The following is a 16,692-nucleotide window of genomic DNA, read 5'->3' as shown; positions in this document are numbered from 1 at the left end:
TGAGCCCCAGGGAAGGAGGCACGATGGCAGACTTCTCCCAGGATTCTCCTTTTACCAAGGGAGGCTGGCACCATGGAGCACAGAGGACACAAACCAATAAGCACTGGGCAACTCCATGCCTTGGAGACCCCACATGTGGAGGCAGTCAGGCAATGCAGCAGAGCCAGGATGGGGCAAAGCTCTCGTCCTGGTGGCCCTTGTGGTGTGGTGATAAAGTGGGGAGGAGTCATCCCAGGCTGGAATTTCTAACAATATCTCTTTATTATATAAAACCCCGTAGTCCTTACCACCACCCACCCCAGCGTCACACCTGAGACCAGTAGGTCAGTGGCTGGCCTAGGGAAAAGGTTCTTGTGCTGAGTCTGGACGGTGCACTGCATGGCTCCACATACACAATGGCTGAGGCCCTCATGGAGGGAGGCCTTGGGCTGGACTGAGCCCCAGGACACTCTGGGGTCCTGTGTCATAGCCCAGCTTCCTCATGTCCTTGGTCACCACATTGAAGAAGAGGGTGACAAACCCCTGGGAGCGGACACGGGTCACTGGAGATAGAAGAGGGCAGCATCAGCCTGCTGGGCTGGGAAGACAAACTAAGGCTGCTCTAAGCCTCCGCGTTCTCATCTGTACTTGGCTTCCCAGCCTTCTGCATACTGGGGCCACCTCACCCCTCCCCAGGATCCAACCTGCTTGGCCCAGACAAGGGCTAGAGCATCAAACTTTACCTTCTCGGCCTTCACCCTGAGCTACCACCTTGGGGTCTGTGTACTCAGGCCGCCGTCCCATGAACCAGCTGGTAGGGAACACAAGAGAACACAGGTGAGCAGCGGCCTAGCCTGGGACACCGGACCAAGGGTCCCTTTTCCAGTCTCTCTCCCAGGAGCCAGATCTGGCAGGCTGGGCCACCAGTGTATTCTTTCTGGGTCAGGCAGGCAGTCAGTGGAGGCCTGGCAGAGCTTTGGGGAGGCCTGAGGTATCTGCAGCCCCAGCCTCCTAGCCAGTGTGCCTCTTCCCCTACCATGGCTGCCATGGGCCTGAGCCCTACTGATGAAAGCTGAGGGCACCTTGGAGGTTCAGCATCCACCCAGGTAAGAATCCTCCAAAGGTGATTTGTGAGTAGGCCCACAGGACGGAGCGACTCCCTTCCCAGCCTCCTCAGGAAGAAGAATGAGTCCCCGGCCTGGCAGTACCAGTCACCTCCCATCACTAATCTCAATTTTGTCAAACTAAAACAAGGATTACGATGGGGCTGTGAAGACCTTCCCCTTCCCAGCTAGGATGTGGCCTCAGGACCCTGAGTGACTCCACAGCCACATGTTAAGGGCCCTGCTCAGGGCTGGTGTTGGGGGCTGGAGGCGCCCCGCTTGGGCCCTGCTTCCCACACCCACTACAGCTGGAAAGGACAGGTGTAACTACCCTACCAGGTGGGTCTGAGCCCTTGCTTGGCAGCTCCACCTGCATTCCTGTTGCAGGGATGAGGCAAAGTGCACAGCCCCCTCTCTCCACAGCAGCTCCAGGCAGGTCCTCTGAGTGCTGGAGCTCACCCACACCTGTCCCTGGTGGTGCTGAGGCCAGGCGCCCCCACCCTCCATGCTGCACAGGTGCTCGACTCTGCTCTTTTGCTCCCCCGCCTCAGTGCTGCAGGAGGCAGTGGACACCAGCGAGGAGCAAGATCTTGCTGGACCCCACCTGGGGTGCTCGTCCCCAGATCTTCCATGGCAGCCAAGTGGCTCCACTTGAGTCCCCACAGAAGCCCCCTCCTCTCCAAGGCTCCCACAGGAGAGGCACCCAGTGTCTGACTCCTATTGATGGGCCCTAACTAACAATACATTGTGTTGTGAGCATTTCTCCATCTGACAAAAAGACTGCATGGCATTTTGCTGCCATGCAAGCCCTGGGACTCTGAGCAGCCCGTCTGCCCCAGTAGGTGGAGCAGCTCAGACATCAGGAGGGCTGGGATATGCTGGCCATTAGGCAGTAGACAGATCAGAAGCAACTCACCTTGTGAACTTCTGCAGTGTGGATGTGGACTCTGGAACAAACATGGGGATGGTCCTTTTGTACCTGAAGCACATAGATTTGCTGAGCAGCCCATACAGGTGGGGTGGGAATAGGCAAGATAAGGTATGTGGCTGCTGCTGGGTCAGTCAATGCCCGGACTCACGGAGATGAAGCTCTGAAAAGTCTGTCTTTTCCCAGCCCACCTTTTTTTATGTTGCTACTGGGGCCTGAACTCACAGCCTGGACAACTGTCCCTTAGTTTTTCTGTTCAAGGCTGTTGTTCTACTACTAGAGCCACAGCTCCACTTCTTGCTTTTGGGCAATTAATTGAAAATAAGTCTCACAGACTTTCCTGCCTGGGCTGACTTCAGACCTTGGTCCTCAGATCTCAGCCTCCTTAGTAGCTAGGATTACAGGTGTGAGCCACTGGCGCCCAGATTTCGGCTCATTTCTTGCCCTCTTCTCCTAGTGTCTGGCCTGCAGCTGAACCTGGCACCCATCCAAGTCTCCTCCCAGATAGAGGCCACAGCCACCTGACGCCCTCCTCTGAGCTAACCCAGAGTATGGCTGTTTGGAGCTCAAGATGGAGGAGGACGGGCAGCTAGCCCAGGGCCCCTGGTCCCATAGCAAGCAAGGCCCAACACAGGTCAGGCTGCAGCCCACCACATGAGAGCTAGGACCTACCGGCCAGGTGAGAATGGCACATGCACTGCCCCGTAGCCTCGAACCACGTCATTCCCGAACACGTCTGGTCCATATACACTGAGCACAATCTGTGGCCCTTGGGAAAGACAGGGCAGGGGTTAGTGTAGGGGGCAGGGCGCACTGGGTCATGGGCTGGTGTCTTCTGCCCGAGAGCAGTAGCTCAGAGGGGACAACAGGATGCTCACCACCCTACTTCCGGTTTCCCTGGTAGGCACTCTGCACTCTCCGCACCCCAACTCAGCTGTAGCGACAGGGCCAAGGTGCTGGCCCCACACACTCAACAGACCTGGGATGCCCTTGGAGCCCCGCCAGGCAGGGTCTCAGCTGAGGTCAGTCTTCTCCCTACTTCCTGCCTGCCTCCTCTGATGGAGGCGGCCATATTGGAGTGTGAACATGGGTTCCTGGGCCAGAGAGAAAGTGAAGCTCTGGGGAATGTTGACGTAAAGTAACAATTACAGCTGCTTCCTGTTAACATGCAGAAAAGTCATTAGATGCCTGTCTGCATTTCTTTGTCCTCTGTGGGGAGCACCTTAAGCAGTAGGATAGGTAGGATCTAGGAGGGGTCTGGATGCAGGCTTGAAGTATTTCCACCCTGTGGTCACTACTGAGTGACAACCCCCACCCAGGGAAGTTAATCTAATCTCTCTGCCAAGCAAGCACGTCAAATAAGCACAAACCCTGAATCAAAGCCCAGTACTCCCAGAACACAACAACACACTATTGGAAGAGGCTAATGAAGTACTCAATGGTTAAGAAGTTTGCACCCTCCCATTCTCCACCAAAGGGCATGGTAATTCTGAGGTGTTTTTTGTTTTTACTTTTTCACTGAATCTCATGCTTGTTAGGCAGACACACTGCCACTTGAGTCATGCTCTTTATAGCATTTAAGTTCTCTTTTTTTTTTGGGGGGGGGCAGCCTCTGACTATTGTCTTTTGAGTACCTGGGGCCAGGTGGCCTGGCTTGTTGAGATGAGGTACCACTGTTTCCCCAGGCTGGCCTTCAGTCTCTACCTCTAGAATACTGGGATTACAGGTAGTATCACAGTTATACCCAGCCTCTTTAAGTCAATGTTAGTAAGATTCAGTTTTAACACACAGGTTTTGTAACCTTCCATGATGGTGTCGATTGGCACAAAAGGCCGGTCCTCCTTCTGAAGTTGTGTTGTACAGTTCCTGCCACACACCAGCACAACTGGCCACACACCAAGAAGGAAGTCACACAAGACTATACTCGGCTCTGCAAGGTCACACCATGCTCCTATCACCCTACACTTAGGCACAGAAATCCTTTAAATTGAGCCATTCTCCCTGTCCCTGTCCTTCGTGCATGCTAGCCAAGTGCTGTATCACTGAGGTCTGTGGGCCTCAGTCACCTTTCCCGGGCCTCAGCAAGCACTCAGAGATGAAGTGACTAACCACATGTCTGGATTTCTATTCCTCTCCTAGAACGGCCTGGAAAGTCTCCAGTACTCCGCTAGCTCTTCAGCACTTCATGAGTTCGTTTTTGGCTTTGCTTTTCAGTCTTTCCCCTCTCCCAGCTGTTCTCAGCAGGAGGTTGGCCCACTGACTGAATTGAGCACATTCCCAGGAAACCTATAGAACTTTCTCACGTATGGATGAAGAAGGATGGAAGTCCCCGCCCGGGGCAATGGCAGGCAACTCCCGCTCCAGACCCCGTGTGTCTGGGAAGCTGAGCCCAAGCCATGACAGCAGACAGGTTTGCATTCCAACGTGTACGCAGCTTTCAGGTGCAAAGTTTCCTTATGAAGGGAAAGAACTCTAAGAAGCTAGTAAGACAAGAGCTCAGACAAGCCTGCCCATGTTATGAATTCAGCAAGTACAGCAAGAGAACATCACAAAGGTTACTAGCCACCAGATAGGGCAGAAAGCAAACATGTCAAGCAAGGAAGTCTTTGGTAAGGAGGAGACAATGTGGGAAAGGCATAAGCACAGGGAAGAGAATGAGCAAAGGCTCAGAAGACAGCACTCAGGGTCTCACAGGAGGAACACACGGTACTGGGTCTGGCTGGAGCGTGGAGTCTGGGACGGGGGTCAGGTTTCCTGGCTGAGCAGCTGCCTGCTGTGCACCAGGCTCCAAGGCTGTGCAGCTTCCACAAGCACAGCAAAGGGCAGAGGTCAGATGGGGGTCAGAGCAGCCTCCTCTGAATTGTCGGGTCAGGTGACAGCATGCAGAAATGAACTGGGGTGCAGAGGGAATGGAAGAAGTGGGCAGCTGTCAAGTGCACTAGGAGCCCAGGGGCCAGCCAGTGCATGGTGTTGGGCGGGGCGGCAGGGCACCATGGAGAGCTCCCCACCCTCAGGGCCTCGGACTCACAGCCATAGGGGTTGGTGCTTTTAAAGGTGACGTCGATGGGGAAATTCCACACCAGTGCTCGCCGCACATCTTGGCTCTTGGATGAGATTTGTGAGATGCCCTCCTCCAGACCCTGTGGGGAAAATTGGGGGATGGGGGGAACCAGCTGGTCTGAGTGCCTCTCCTTACCTTGGGAGGAAAGTGTTGAGCACTGACCTTGGACTTTCTCAAGGCTAGAACTCTACCACTTGAGCCTCAGCACCACTTCTGGCTTTTTCTAAGTATGTGGTACCAAGGAATGGAACCCGGGTCTTTGTGCATGCTAGGCAAGCACTCTACCACTAGGCCAAACTCCCAGTCTCCTGCCTCAACCTTCTGAGTCCTGGGATTACAGGTATACGCTACCATGCCTGGTTTTGAAATGGTAATTTAATGCAGTCTTTCTAGAGTGTGACAAACCTTGGAGGTCAGCCCCTCTATCACGTACCAGCTCCTCCTCTCTACAAGGGTTCATGCAAATAAAGTGACCTTGGGGCCCAATGCTGGCTTCTCTACCCTCATTCTACTTGACCCACCAGCAGTATCTGACAGAGCAGGTCACTTCTGAAAGCTGGCGTGTTTCATTCATTCATGAGATGGAGTCTATATAGAAGCCCACGCCTCTCCCAGAGACTTCCTGACCTGTGGTTGCAGAGAAAAATGGTTTTCCTATCCAGACCCAGGATCTAGAATCTCTCTAGAGCTCTGGAAATCCACACCTAAAGGATGCACAGCCTTCTTGGGGGTCCCTGACTAAATCAGGCCATCTCACTCTCAGGTGTTAGTCTTATGACCAAGTTGCCTGTCCACCCCCAACCTTCTGTAAGATGTATTTTCTAAATAAATTGTGCCAGTATATTCACATTCACACATTCACACACACACACACACAGGTCAGGCTATGTTACGTGCTGGTGGCTACTCAGGAGGCTGAAATCTGAGGCTTACTACTTGTTAACCAGGTAGACAAATCTTATCCTCATTTAACCAGCAAAAACCTGGAAGTGGACGTATGGCTCAAGTAGTAGAGTGCCAGCTTTAAAGAAAACACAATCATGAGCTGGATGCTTATGGCCCACACATATAATCCCTAGTTACTCAAGAGGCTGAGATCTGAAGACTGTGATTCAAAGCTAGCCTGAGAAAGAAAGTCCATGAAACTCTTTATCTCCAATTAACCACTAAAAAGCTAGAAGTGTAGCTTCAGTGGAAGTGGTAGAACAATTGAACTGAGGGAAAAACGTCGAGGACAGTGCCTAGGCCCTGAGTTCAAGCCCCAGAACTGGCACCAAAAAGAAATCTTGGGAGCTCAAGATTCTAAATTCAAGCCCCAGTATCAGAACAAAACACAAGCAAACAAACAAAAAAACATGAGTTGCATCTCCTTTTCCCATGTTTCTGATAAGAGCTAGGCATGACAATGAAATTAAACATAAATTCAAGGCTAACCTGGGATACATGGTAAGACCATGTCTCAAAAAAATAAATGACAGAACCCAAAACACCCAAGTCCCATCACCCCAAGATAAGATCCTGGTCTTTGCTCTCTACCTACTGAACTCCACATATCCCCATAGCTTGCTATTTCCTCCAGCCACCTCCTCCTTGTTCACTATGCTCACTGGCCACAATGGCCTCTTTGCTGCTTCTCAAATGTGTGAGGCACACCCTGATTCAGGGTCTTTGCACTGTCTGTTCCTTCTTGTTGGAAGTTCTTTCTGTGACTTTGACTGGCTTATTTCCTCACTTCCTTCAGTTCTTCATTCAACAGGGTGGCCTTCCCTGACTACCTCATCTAGATTCTGGCTTATAGAACACATATTCCAGGATCTAGGGACTTTGGTCCGGCTTTGCTGGCAGACCAGCAGTCTCAATAAGAATATGCAGTTATGGTTAGTGAAAAGCGTTAACATTATCAGTTATAGGATTGGAGGCATGGCTCAGGAATAGATCACCAGCCAATTAAGCAAAAACAGAATTCAACTCCCAGTCTTAGATTAAAAATATATATGCAATATATATGTGCATAGTACATATACATATATTATATATATACATATGTATGTACATTAGTGGTATAAATGAAGAAACTAAGGCTCAAGGAAGCTAAGTTAGGCTCCCCCCTCCCCCCCCCCCCCGCCCTTGAGTCCTGGGGCTTGAACTCAAGGCATAGGTACTACCCCTTTGCTCAAGGCTTATGCTCTACTACTTGAGCCTCAGTTTACTCCCCAGGTGCTCTATTCTGGCTGCCAAGTGGGAGAGGATGGCCCAGAGCACCCATAGGTCAGCCACTTCCAGCCATGTGTCCCCTTTGGTAGCCCATGTAAGCACACATCAGGGATACGGGGTGACTGTATTCTCCATTCTAGATTTGCTGGAACAAACTTCTATTTGGGTCCCCATTGACCTCTCAGTGTCTGCCTCTTATTTGTCTCTGGAAGGGAAAGAAATGGTGTGAAGGACAGTTCAGAAACTGCAACAGTCACACAAGGCCAGGAGTAGTAGAGCCCCAAGAACCCAGCTTACCGCAGTAGGGGCCCAGTCCTGGCCATACACGAAGCAGTATTTGCAGTACAGATCATCATACTCCGGAAACTGCAGGGAAAGCACAGGAGATCATGTCTACTGTGATTCAAGCTGAGGCCCATGTGCTGGCCAGGCAGGAATTCTGCACATGAGATGCCTGGGGAAAAACTTAAGGATGGAGTTCTGCGAGTGCTGGGGCCTGAGATGGGAAGCCTCTGAGGGAAGAGTCTCAGGCAGCTACTGCCCTTAGACCACTCCCTTCTGACAGATGTCCTTCCCATCATCCAAAACACCCTTCAGGAACCTGTCCTGACTCCTAAGCTAGCCATAATGTCCTTGTCGGCTCCAAATTCCATCTTTGTGATCCCCTTAGATTGCCTCAGCTTTGTTACACCGTTATCAAGCATGGCACTGTAAAGGTTCCATGCTTTTCTGTGTCCTCAGTGGCTGGCACAGATGAGATCTAAAAGAATGGTGCCGGTGTGAAGTCGGAATCCGGGAAGCCCGAAGGACAGAGCATATACCTGGCTAAAGTTACGAGCCTAAGGATAGTATAGCGCTTGAGGCACAGCAGGAGGGAGGCCCTAGACCAGCCAGTCCTGCCGGGGGCCCAGAAAAGGACAGAAAAGAAGGGGGCAGACGGTCTGGGGTACCAGGCTAAAGAGGAGGGGGATACGGTGGGTGCGTGCAGAATGCTGGATGACGGCTGGGGAGTGGGCAGAGCGTCACCTAACCCAGCAAATGATCTAAACACCATCCACAAATCCCGCCGGGCCCACGTCTTTAGCCAAGTCTTCCCAGCCGTGAGGTGCGCGGCCTGAGCCTCGGTTCTCCTCGTTACTGCTGCCCGTGGCTCAACCAAGTGGACAAGATGCGAGCGGCGGAGCCAGAGCCAACAGGCGAGGCCGAGGCAGCCTCGCGCGACCCCCAAACGTCTCCAGGTCTGTGTGGCGCCAAGCCCCGCTCGTGCTGGTTCTCTGCCTAGCCGACAGGCTCGAGGGCAGGGGCATGGCGCTCTGCCGCCGCGGAGCTGCGGGAAGAGACTCCGGGGAAACTCCGAGGGGCCGACCCTGGCGAGGTGCACGGCCGCTCACCTCGGCGCTCTCCACCTGCCCGTTGACCATGAGCAGAAAGACGCTGGGGCTGGCGGCGGCCATGGTAAGAGCGCGGCGGCCAGGCAGACAAGCGCAGGGCGCACGCGCGGTTGCTAGGATAACCCGGGCTCGCCTTGGAAACGGACGGCGAGGCGGGTGGGACATTTCCAAGCAGCGCCGATTTCGCGAGCGCAGCAGTACGCAAGCGCAGCAGTACGCAAGCGCGTGGGGGGTGGGGGGGACGGGGCAGGAGACGAGGCCGGGAGGGCGGGGCTCCGCGGCCGAGCTCTCTCTCGGCGTGCGGCCGCGGTCCTCCGGTAGTGCGGTGGATCCCGCTACGCCCACAGCCAGGGTGTGTAAACGCCTCGGGCTCGATGCGAGAAGGCGGAGCAGAGCCGGGTCGAGAGGATCAGGCCTGCCGGACGCCACGACCGGAATCCCCCGCCGCCACGAGGTGTCGCTGTGACCCCGCCGGCTGACGAGGGAGCGGTGCGGGGCGAGGACCCGGGGCGCGCGCCGGGCCAAGACCGGGACACCCCAAACCCGGAGCGGGGAACCCGGCTGGAGCCACAGCGCCTGTGGCTCCGGTGAGGTGGAAACGCCTTTGCAGCCTCTGGGACTCGAGGGGAAGCTGGGGAAACTGAGGCGCAGCGGCACGCGTGGCGTCCGGGCTCCCGCGGCTTTCCACCGCCAGCTGCGGACGTGCGCGCTCTCGGTCGCGGGCTGCCTGCGCTTCGCCTCCCGCTAGGCCGCCACCCACGGGCGCCCGCACATCGTACACACCACGCCTGTTGGTTGAATGAACGGCGGCACCTCCACTTTACCGCAGTCACAGCAGCAATGTAACCCGTGAGCTGCCGGTCCTGACTGCCACCCCTCTTCACCATCTCAGACTGCTTCCATCCTCATGGGCCGGCGGCGAGGACAGAGGCGCTGAGGAGCCAGGGGGACTGGCTGCACTGCACTGCTGGGCGGGGCTTTGCCAGGGCTGCCAGGACCAGCGGTTAAACCGGAGCCCTGTGGACCTCCTGAGGGTGGGAGCAGCTGTTTGACACTGGCCTCCATCTCACGAGGGGTCCAGTCACAGCTGACATTTTGAAGTTGGGGGGGGCAACTGTGGAGAGAGGGAGGTGGAGAGGCTGAGGCCTCCCTCTTAGACCCCCATCCACTACCCTGCCCAACACTTGCCCCCACTTGCTAAGGCACCCAAGCCACTTGGGGGAGCAGCACCGGTGCAGGAGGTTGCTCACTGGCCAGGGCAAGGCTGGCACTCTTCTATTTGAGTCACCTCTCCACTTCGTGAGCGTGTGTATGTGTGTGCCTGTGTACACGATTGCTCTTCCTTGGCTTTTTCACTCAAGGCTGGCATTCTATCAGTTTAAGCCACAGCTCCACTTCTGCCTTTCTGCTGGTTAACTGGATATGAGTCTCCCTGACTTGTGCTCTGACTGACTTTGAAACCTCAGTCCTCAGATCTTAACATCATGAGTAGCTTGATCTGGGAAGGGTTGACAGTAGCTTGCTGGAGTAGGAGAAAAGGGGAGGGCCTGGCCCAGGCCTGGAGATACCATCATTCCAGAGAGAGAGAGGGATGAACAGGAAACAGGCCGGGGGCAGTGGCAGGTGGGAGCCATCTCTGGTGACATTTACTGTGTCCCTCATGTAGTTGGGTTCTTCCTGAGGGCTGACAGCAGACTTGATCTTCCATCCCCACAACCAGGCCAGCAGAGCCTCTGGGCCAACCAAAGAGGGTGGGTGGAAGTCCTGGGGATGGAGGGGCTTAGGGTGTGGTTTGTCTGATTGTGGCAAATGAGGCCTAGGGGGAGGTAATTAGGTTGTGAGTCCTGCTGGGGCTGAAGCCAGGGACTTTAGTGCTGGGCAGGGCTTTACCTCCAAGCTTTGATGGTGCTTATGTTAGTCCTGAGCTGGGAATTTTTTTTTTTTTTGCCAGTCCTGGGCTTGAGCTCAGGGCCTGAGCACTGTCCTTGGACTTTCTCAAGGCTAGAGCTCTACCACTTAAGCCTCAGCACCACTTCCGGTTTTTTTTTCTATGTATGTGGTACCAAGGAATCGAACCTGGGTCTTCGTGCATGCTAGGCAAGCACTCTACCACTAGGCCAAACTCCCAGCCCCAAGGCTGGGAATTTTTATAAAAGTTTATTCCTCACAGTTCTGGTGTTTGTGAAGTGAGTTAGTTCTCTCAAGAGTGAGTGGCTGAAAAAGAGCAAGCCGGGCCTTGGAACCTCTGTGGCCCATGTCACTCGTGAGCTCCTCCAGAGCTGTTCCTGCAGGATTCACTACACAGTGCAGAGCAGCCAGGGGGGCCCTGGCAGAGGCCCAGTGGACAGGGCTAATAGTGCCTGCTGGGGCTGTAGGATCCCTCTTCTTTATAAAGTGCTAGCCTCAGAGCTGACAGGCCCAAGGGTGACCTGCCAGGCTCTAAGACGCCATGTGCCATCCAGGTCCAGAGTGGGCTGCGCTGCACAAAGTTGGAAGCAGGGTAGAGGCTCCAGCCTTCTGGCTATGAGGTCACCCCAGGAGTTCAGGCCCCTGGAAGCTAGGCCAGCTGTACTTCTGGAATGCTGCTTCCTGTAGACAGGCTGGCCACAGTACAGTGGCAGTTCTGCACAGCAGTCCCTGTAACTGCCATCCCATCATTTCCAAACAAGCTGGTTAAGGGACCCACTCTGGTCTCCCCAACTTTGAAGTTTTAAGCCCTTGCCCTAGGGCGGCTTGGCATTGCTCACCACATGCCCTCTGCGGAATTCACTTTTAGGAGGAGGTCATCAGCACACAGGGGAAGAAGAGGCAGGCTGGGGGCCAGGAGTGTGGTCTAGCGCTTGCCTAGTATGCACGAAGTCCTGGGTTTGATTCCTCAGTATCGCAACACAGAAAAAGCCAAAAGTGGTGCTGTGGGCTCAAATGATAGAGTGCTAGTCTTGAGAAAAAAGCCCAAGAACAGTGCTCAGGCCTTGGGTTCAAGCCCCAGGACTGGCCAGAAAAAAAAAAAAAAGAGGCAGGCTGTCCTCCCTGCTCTCAGGGGCAAAGAGACGAGGCAGAAGTGCTGCAGAAAGAGGAGGCATCTGCATGGCTTTGTGGCCCTGTGGGCATTTGTCTTCTGTGTGTGTGCAGGGTACCAAGTGTATATTTTAGAAGTTTCTATATCTCCGTGTGTGGTCCCGGCACATACATGTGTGCTTTTGTGCCTGTTTATGGAAATGGTAATCTTATGGAAATACAAATGTGTGTTGACCTATGTTACCCGGAGCCATTCTCTAGGCAGTGATTTTGGAATCTAGGATGGCTGAAAGTAGGAAGACAGGAAAAACTGTGCCCAAGGAAAGGAACAACAGTCTCCCATCAGTAGACAGCCTGTAAGGCAACATTGACTTGTTTCCCTCAAATGAATCAGGAGTGAATTTCTCTGGAGTCCTCCCTCCCCAGACCAGCACTGAGATAATGATCGACCAGGCCCAGCTGGAAATGGCACTGCTCATACCTCTCACCTCTGACCCCAGTTCTTCCTCTATTTAAACCTAAAGCTTAGGTCAGTACCCAGACGATGGGCTGATGGGAGGAAGGAAGGGAAGGTGGGTAGGGAAGGGAATGTTGGGTTCTGGAGCTCAGGTTGAGAAATGGAAATCACCACCTAACAGGTGACCACAAGAAATGGAAGCCTCACTGCCAAGCTTGCACTGCTCATCACCTCCCAGCCCGTTCCTCTTCCTGTGTCTCCATCCTGGAGACATTCCCATTGCCTACCCAGGAACTCCAACACCATCCGTGTATCCTGCACAATGCCCACACTTTTTCTTCTCTGCACTCTCCCACCCCTGCCTAGTCCAGACCCTTTTGGGCTGTAGCTCTGTCATGGAATCTCCTTGCCTCCAGCCTCTCCTCATAAGTATTTCCTCCACACTGTTTGCTCGAAAGGGTACAATTCCACTCAGAGCTGCCTAGAGGCTTTCAGCTGCCCACACACAAAATCTTCAGTTCAAATGTTTAGTAGCCAGGCAGGAGAAGAGTCAGGGGAGCTACTCTTTGCACATAAAGGAATATGCTCGATCTCATCTATTTGAAACAGTTCCATCCTGCTTTATTTTTCTGCTTTTAATAAGATGAACCCAGCGGTTCAAGCACAGTGATAAGCAGCACTGGACACAGCTTGTGGGGCAGGGGAGGAGAGATGATACAATTAGGGAGGGTGGGGACTGCAGGAAACTGGAGCACCGTTTTCATGACAGAGTTCAAGCCTAGCATTGCCATGTAAAAGTGTAGGTCTGAAACTGACAGGTCTGACTTTACAAAGCAACCAGAAGCCAGATTTTTCTGGGGTGGTATACTCCCCATTTTTTTTTTTTTTTTTTTTTTTTTTGCCAGTCCTGGGCTTGAGCTCCGGGCCTGAGCACTGTCCTTGGCCTTTCTCAAGGCTAGAGCTCAAGGCTTGAGCCTCAGCACCACTTCCGACTTTTTTCTATGTATGTGGTACCGAGTAATCGAACCCGGGTCTTCGTGCATGCTAGGCAAGCACTTTAACCACTAGGCCAAACTCTCGGCCCCTACTACTCCCCATTTTTAACACAAGCAATCCCAAACTGGAAAAGCGCCTGGGGCCAAGTGCTGGTGGCTCATGCTTGTAATCCTAGCTACTGAGGAGGCTGAGTTATTAGAACCAAAGTTTGAAGCCAGCCCAGGCAAGAAAGTCCAGGAGACTTACCACTAATTAACTACCAAAAAGCCAGAAGTGGAGCTATGACTCAAGTGGCAGAGCCCTAGCCTTGAACAAAGAAAAAGCTAAAGGTCAGTGCCAACGCCCTGAGTTCAAGCCCAAAGGACCAGCACACACACACAAAGAACAAAAGAAAAACTGATTGTGCAAAGTGGCACGCCCAAGTAAATTTATCCAGCACTGTTTGAACTAAATAGCAAAAAGTTTGAACTAATCTAAGTGACTTATACCTGTAAACCTGGCTACTCAGGAGGCTGAGATCTGAGGATCATGGTTCAAAACCAGCATGGGCACAAAAGTCTATGAGATTCATATCTCCAATTAACCTCCAGAAAACCAGAAGTGGAGCTGTGGCTCAAGTGGTAAAGTGCTAGCCTTGATTTGAAGAGCTCAGGGACAGTGCCCAAGCCCAGATTTCAAGCCCCAGGACAAACAAACAAAGAAGAATAAAAAAGAAGCTGTACAGCTATTTGGAAAAAAGAAATTAGGTGGTTAGACATGACATTCCTGGTACAAGTGAAAATAAAATAGACAAATTGGACTTTATACATCAGGAGTCTAGTAAGGGACTTGTATAATAATACATAAATAATTCTGGCCAAGTGCTGGTGGCACACATCTGTAATCCTCACTATCCAGGAGGTTGAGAGCTGAGGACTGTGGTTCAAAGACCACCAAGGAAGAGAAGTCTGTGAGACCTGTATCTCCAAATAACCGCAAAAAAAAAAAAAAAAAAAAAAAAAAAAAGCTGGATGCAGAATTGTGGTTTAAGGGGTACAGTGCCAACCTTGAGCAAAAAAAAAAAAAAAAAGCCAGGTGAGAACATGAGGCACTGAGTTCAAGCCCCATCACTTGCACAAAAAATAAATCATCTCACTGAGCGAGGTAGCTCACACCTGCAATCCTAGCTACTCAGGAGGCTGAGATTTGAGGATAACAGTTCAGGGCCAGCCCAGGCAATAAAGACCCTGTGAGACTCTTAAGCTCCAATTCACCACTAGAAAACCAGAAGTGGCGCTATGGCTCAAGGGGTAGGGCAGTACCATTAAGCTGAAGAGCTCAGGCATAACAACCAGGCCAAACACCCAGGCCCCACGACCACCCCCGCACACAAAAAATCATCTCATAACTCAATAATAAACAGGCAAAAAATATTCACACTGAATAGATGTCTTCCCAAAGACAAATGGACAAGCCCAAGAGACCCGATATCCATGAATTAGGGAAATGCAATTCAAAACCACCATGACATACTGCATGGCCTCTTAGAATGGCAGTAATGACAAGTGTTGGTGTAGGCTGCTTAGCACCAAATATGTTACCAAAGAACTTAGAACATCTAAACAACCCCTGGTGTTTGAGTCTAGCAAGAAAAGTGATAGTTTATTGGAAGACAAATATGACAAGAACATGTGGCATACATGTGCCACATAGGCCATGTGGATGGTGGGAGTTTATCCATGTCTGCCCTCTTGGTAGTGGTCTGCTGTCCTTGTCATGCAGCTTGGGCTTGGATTAGTGAGAATTGGATAGCTTTGGGATTTGTGGGTCTTCCTTTTCTTTCTTTTTGTGCTGGTATTAGGGTATGAGATTAGAGCCTGGGCACTGTCCATGTGCTTTTTAACTCAAAGTGGCCACTGAACCATTCCTCCACTTCTAGCTTTTTGGGGGCTGATTCAAGGGTCTCATGGACTTTTCTGCCCAGGCTGGCTTTGAATCTTGATCCTCACATTTCAGCTTCTTGAGTAGCTAGCATTATAGGAACAAGCCACCAGGTGCCTGGCTCCTTTTTGTTTCTTGGTTGTGACACCAAAGATTTAGAACCCCATCCTTAGTTCCTCATTCTTTTATAGTCACCATTTGTTGTCAGGCAGGTTTTGGTTTGTTTCCAGACTACCAGCTTTGATTGTCTTTGGGGGCTTAAAGTGGCAGAATGCAAAAGGGCTCAGGGATAACACAGAAGCCCTGAGTTTAAGCCCTACAACAACCACCACCACCACCACAAAGTCTTTAACAAGTCTTGCTTTTGTGTGCCACGGACACTTCAGGGCCTGTATGGCACTTATTTCAGTAGCAGGAAAGACTGTACCTCACCATCCAATAGAAGGCCATTAAAGAACTAGTACCAGAATTGGATGCCAGAAAATGCCATTTCCCTTGAGTATGTGTGAAAAAGACATCTTCTTTGTTAACCTTGAAAGAATTGTGTTTCTGAAGGGTTTCCTGCTTTGGCCAGGTGTCTTCATCCTTGTTAATGACATTTTATTACATCCTTTGCATACACTTTTAAGCCATCCAGTTAAAGCTCCTTGAATTTTTAACTACATCTTGTTAAGCCACATCCTTCTGCAGATTATGAGCCTGAGCCCAGCCAATGGCACTCTACCACTTGAGCCACAACACCACTGCCGGCTTTTTTCTATGTATGTGGTACCTAGGAATCAAACCTGGTTCTTCGTGCATGCTAGGCAAGCACTCTACCACTAGGCCAAACTCCCGGCCCTACTTCTGGCTTTGGGATGGTTAACTGGAGATAGGAGACTCTCCAATCGAGATGGACTTCCCTGCCCAAGCTGGCTACACAATCCTCATATTTCAGCCTCCAGAGTAGCTAGCAGTACAAACGCGCCACCAGCGCCCGGCTTGGTCGTTGTTGTTGTTACTATGACCGCAAACACATGTGTGTCTTGTGAAGATTTGTTAAAGTGTACATTACACTTAAGCCACGTGGAACTTTCTGAATAGAAGAAAAAGAAAACATATACACAAGAATGCGAGCTTACCAAACAAAATTCATCCTAGTCTGGACCCACTCTTGGGAGCCTTGGGAATAAACGGGCCAGCAAGCCCGCCGTCAGCGGGCAGAGCCCGTGTCCCTCGGCCTCCATGGGCCCTTCTTAGTTATTTCATCTTCGGAGTTCCAACTCTAAAAGTTCTACTTCTTTAGCTTCTGAGTAAGGTAAGGGAGGAAGCGGCTCCTCCCGGCTCGCACGGCCCAGGATCTCCAACTGCCTGGCGCCGCGGCGGAACGGGGCTCGGTCAGCAACCGTGGTGACGTGAGTGAACCGCAGGGTTCTGGTTCCGCCCGGTCACCACGCGACGGCGGCGTCGACGGAACCCAAACGCAACGGACCGGAAACCGAGGAGGCCCAGACTCGTCGGCCGCGCGAGTGTGCGGAGGGGGCGGGGCCCAGCCACCGGAAGTCAGTGGTGGCTTCAAGGGGGGACGCTCTAGAATCCGAGAGGACTGGGATCTCTGTGGTGGGACATGATAGGTCCCTCTCTAC

The 16,692-nt window shown here is 52.2% G+C and overlaps 1 protein-coding gene across 4 annotated transcripts; it reads right to left on the bottom strand.

Moving 5' to 3' along the window:
* Positions 1-242: 242 nt before the first annotated feature.
* Positions 243-8,783, bottom strand: B9d1 (B9 domain containing 1). Of its 4 annotated transcripts, none has more exons than XM_090349449.1 (7): positions 8,677-8,783; positions 7,583-7,651; positions 5,039-5,150; positions 2,683-2,779; positions 1,999-2,061; positions 723-790; positions 243-542 (listed from the first exon to the last, which is right to left on the bottom strand). In XM_090349449.1, the coding sequence occupies exons 1-7, from the start codon at positions 8,737-8,739 to the stop codon at positions 409-411; spliced, it is 606 nt and encodes a 201-aa protein (XP_090205575.1). In that variant the 5' UTR covers positions 8,740-8,783; the 3' UTR covers positions 243-408. The 4 variants fall into 4 exon arrangements, with proteins under 4 accessions (XP_090205575.1, XP_090205577.1, XP_090205578.1 ...); XM_090349451.1 differs by having other exon boundaries at positions 2,683-2,771; positions 8,677-8,759; XM_090349452.1 differs by lacking the exon at positions 8,677-8,783 and adding an exon at positions 8,312-8,473 and having other exon boundaries at positions 2,683-2,771.
* Positions 8,784-16,692: the final 7,909 nt, after the last annotated feature.

This window comes from Megascapheus bottae, chromosome 17 (genome assembly GCF_031878675.1).
Source record: "Megascapheus bottae isolate mThoBot1 chromosome 17, mThoBot2.hap1, whole genome shotgun sequence".
NCBI lineage: Eukaryota > Metazoa > Chordata > Mammalia > Rodentia > Geomyidae > Megascapheus > Megascapheus bottae.
Note: the sequence above shows the minus strand (reverse complement) of the source record. Positions and strands in the feature narration are given on the sequence as shown.

What these genes read in the sequence shown, in the direction of transcription:
- B9d1 (XM_090349449.1), bottom strand. Translation starts at nt 8,739, where the DNA reads ATGGCCGCCGCCAGCCCCAGCGTCTTTCTGCTCATGGTCAACGGGCAG. An exon ending in GGCAGGTGGAGAGCGCCGAG is followed by an intron (nt 7,652 to 8,676) that starts GTGAGCGGCCGT and finishes CTTTCCCTGCAG; the next exon opens with TTTCCGGAGTATGATGATCT. An exon ending in AGGACTGGGCCCCTACTGCG is followed by an intron (nt 5,151 to 7,582) that starts GTAAGCTGGGTT and finishes TTTTCCCCACAG; the next exon opens with GGTCTGGAGGAGGGCATCTC.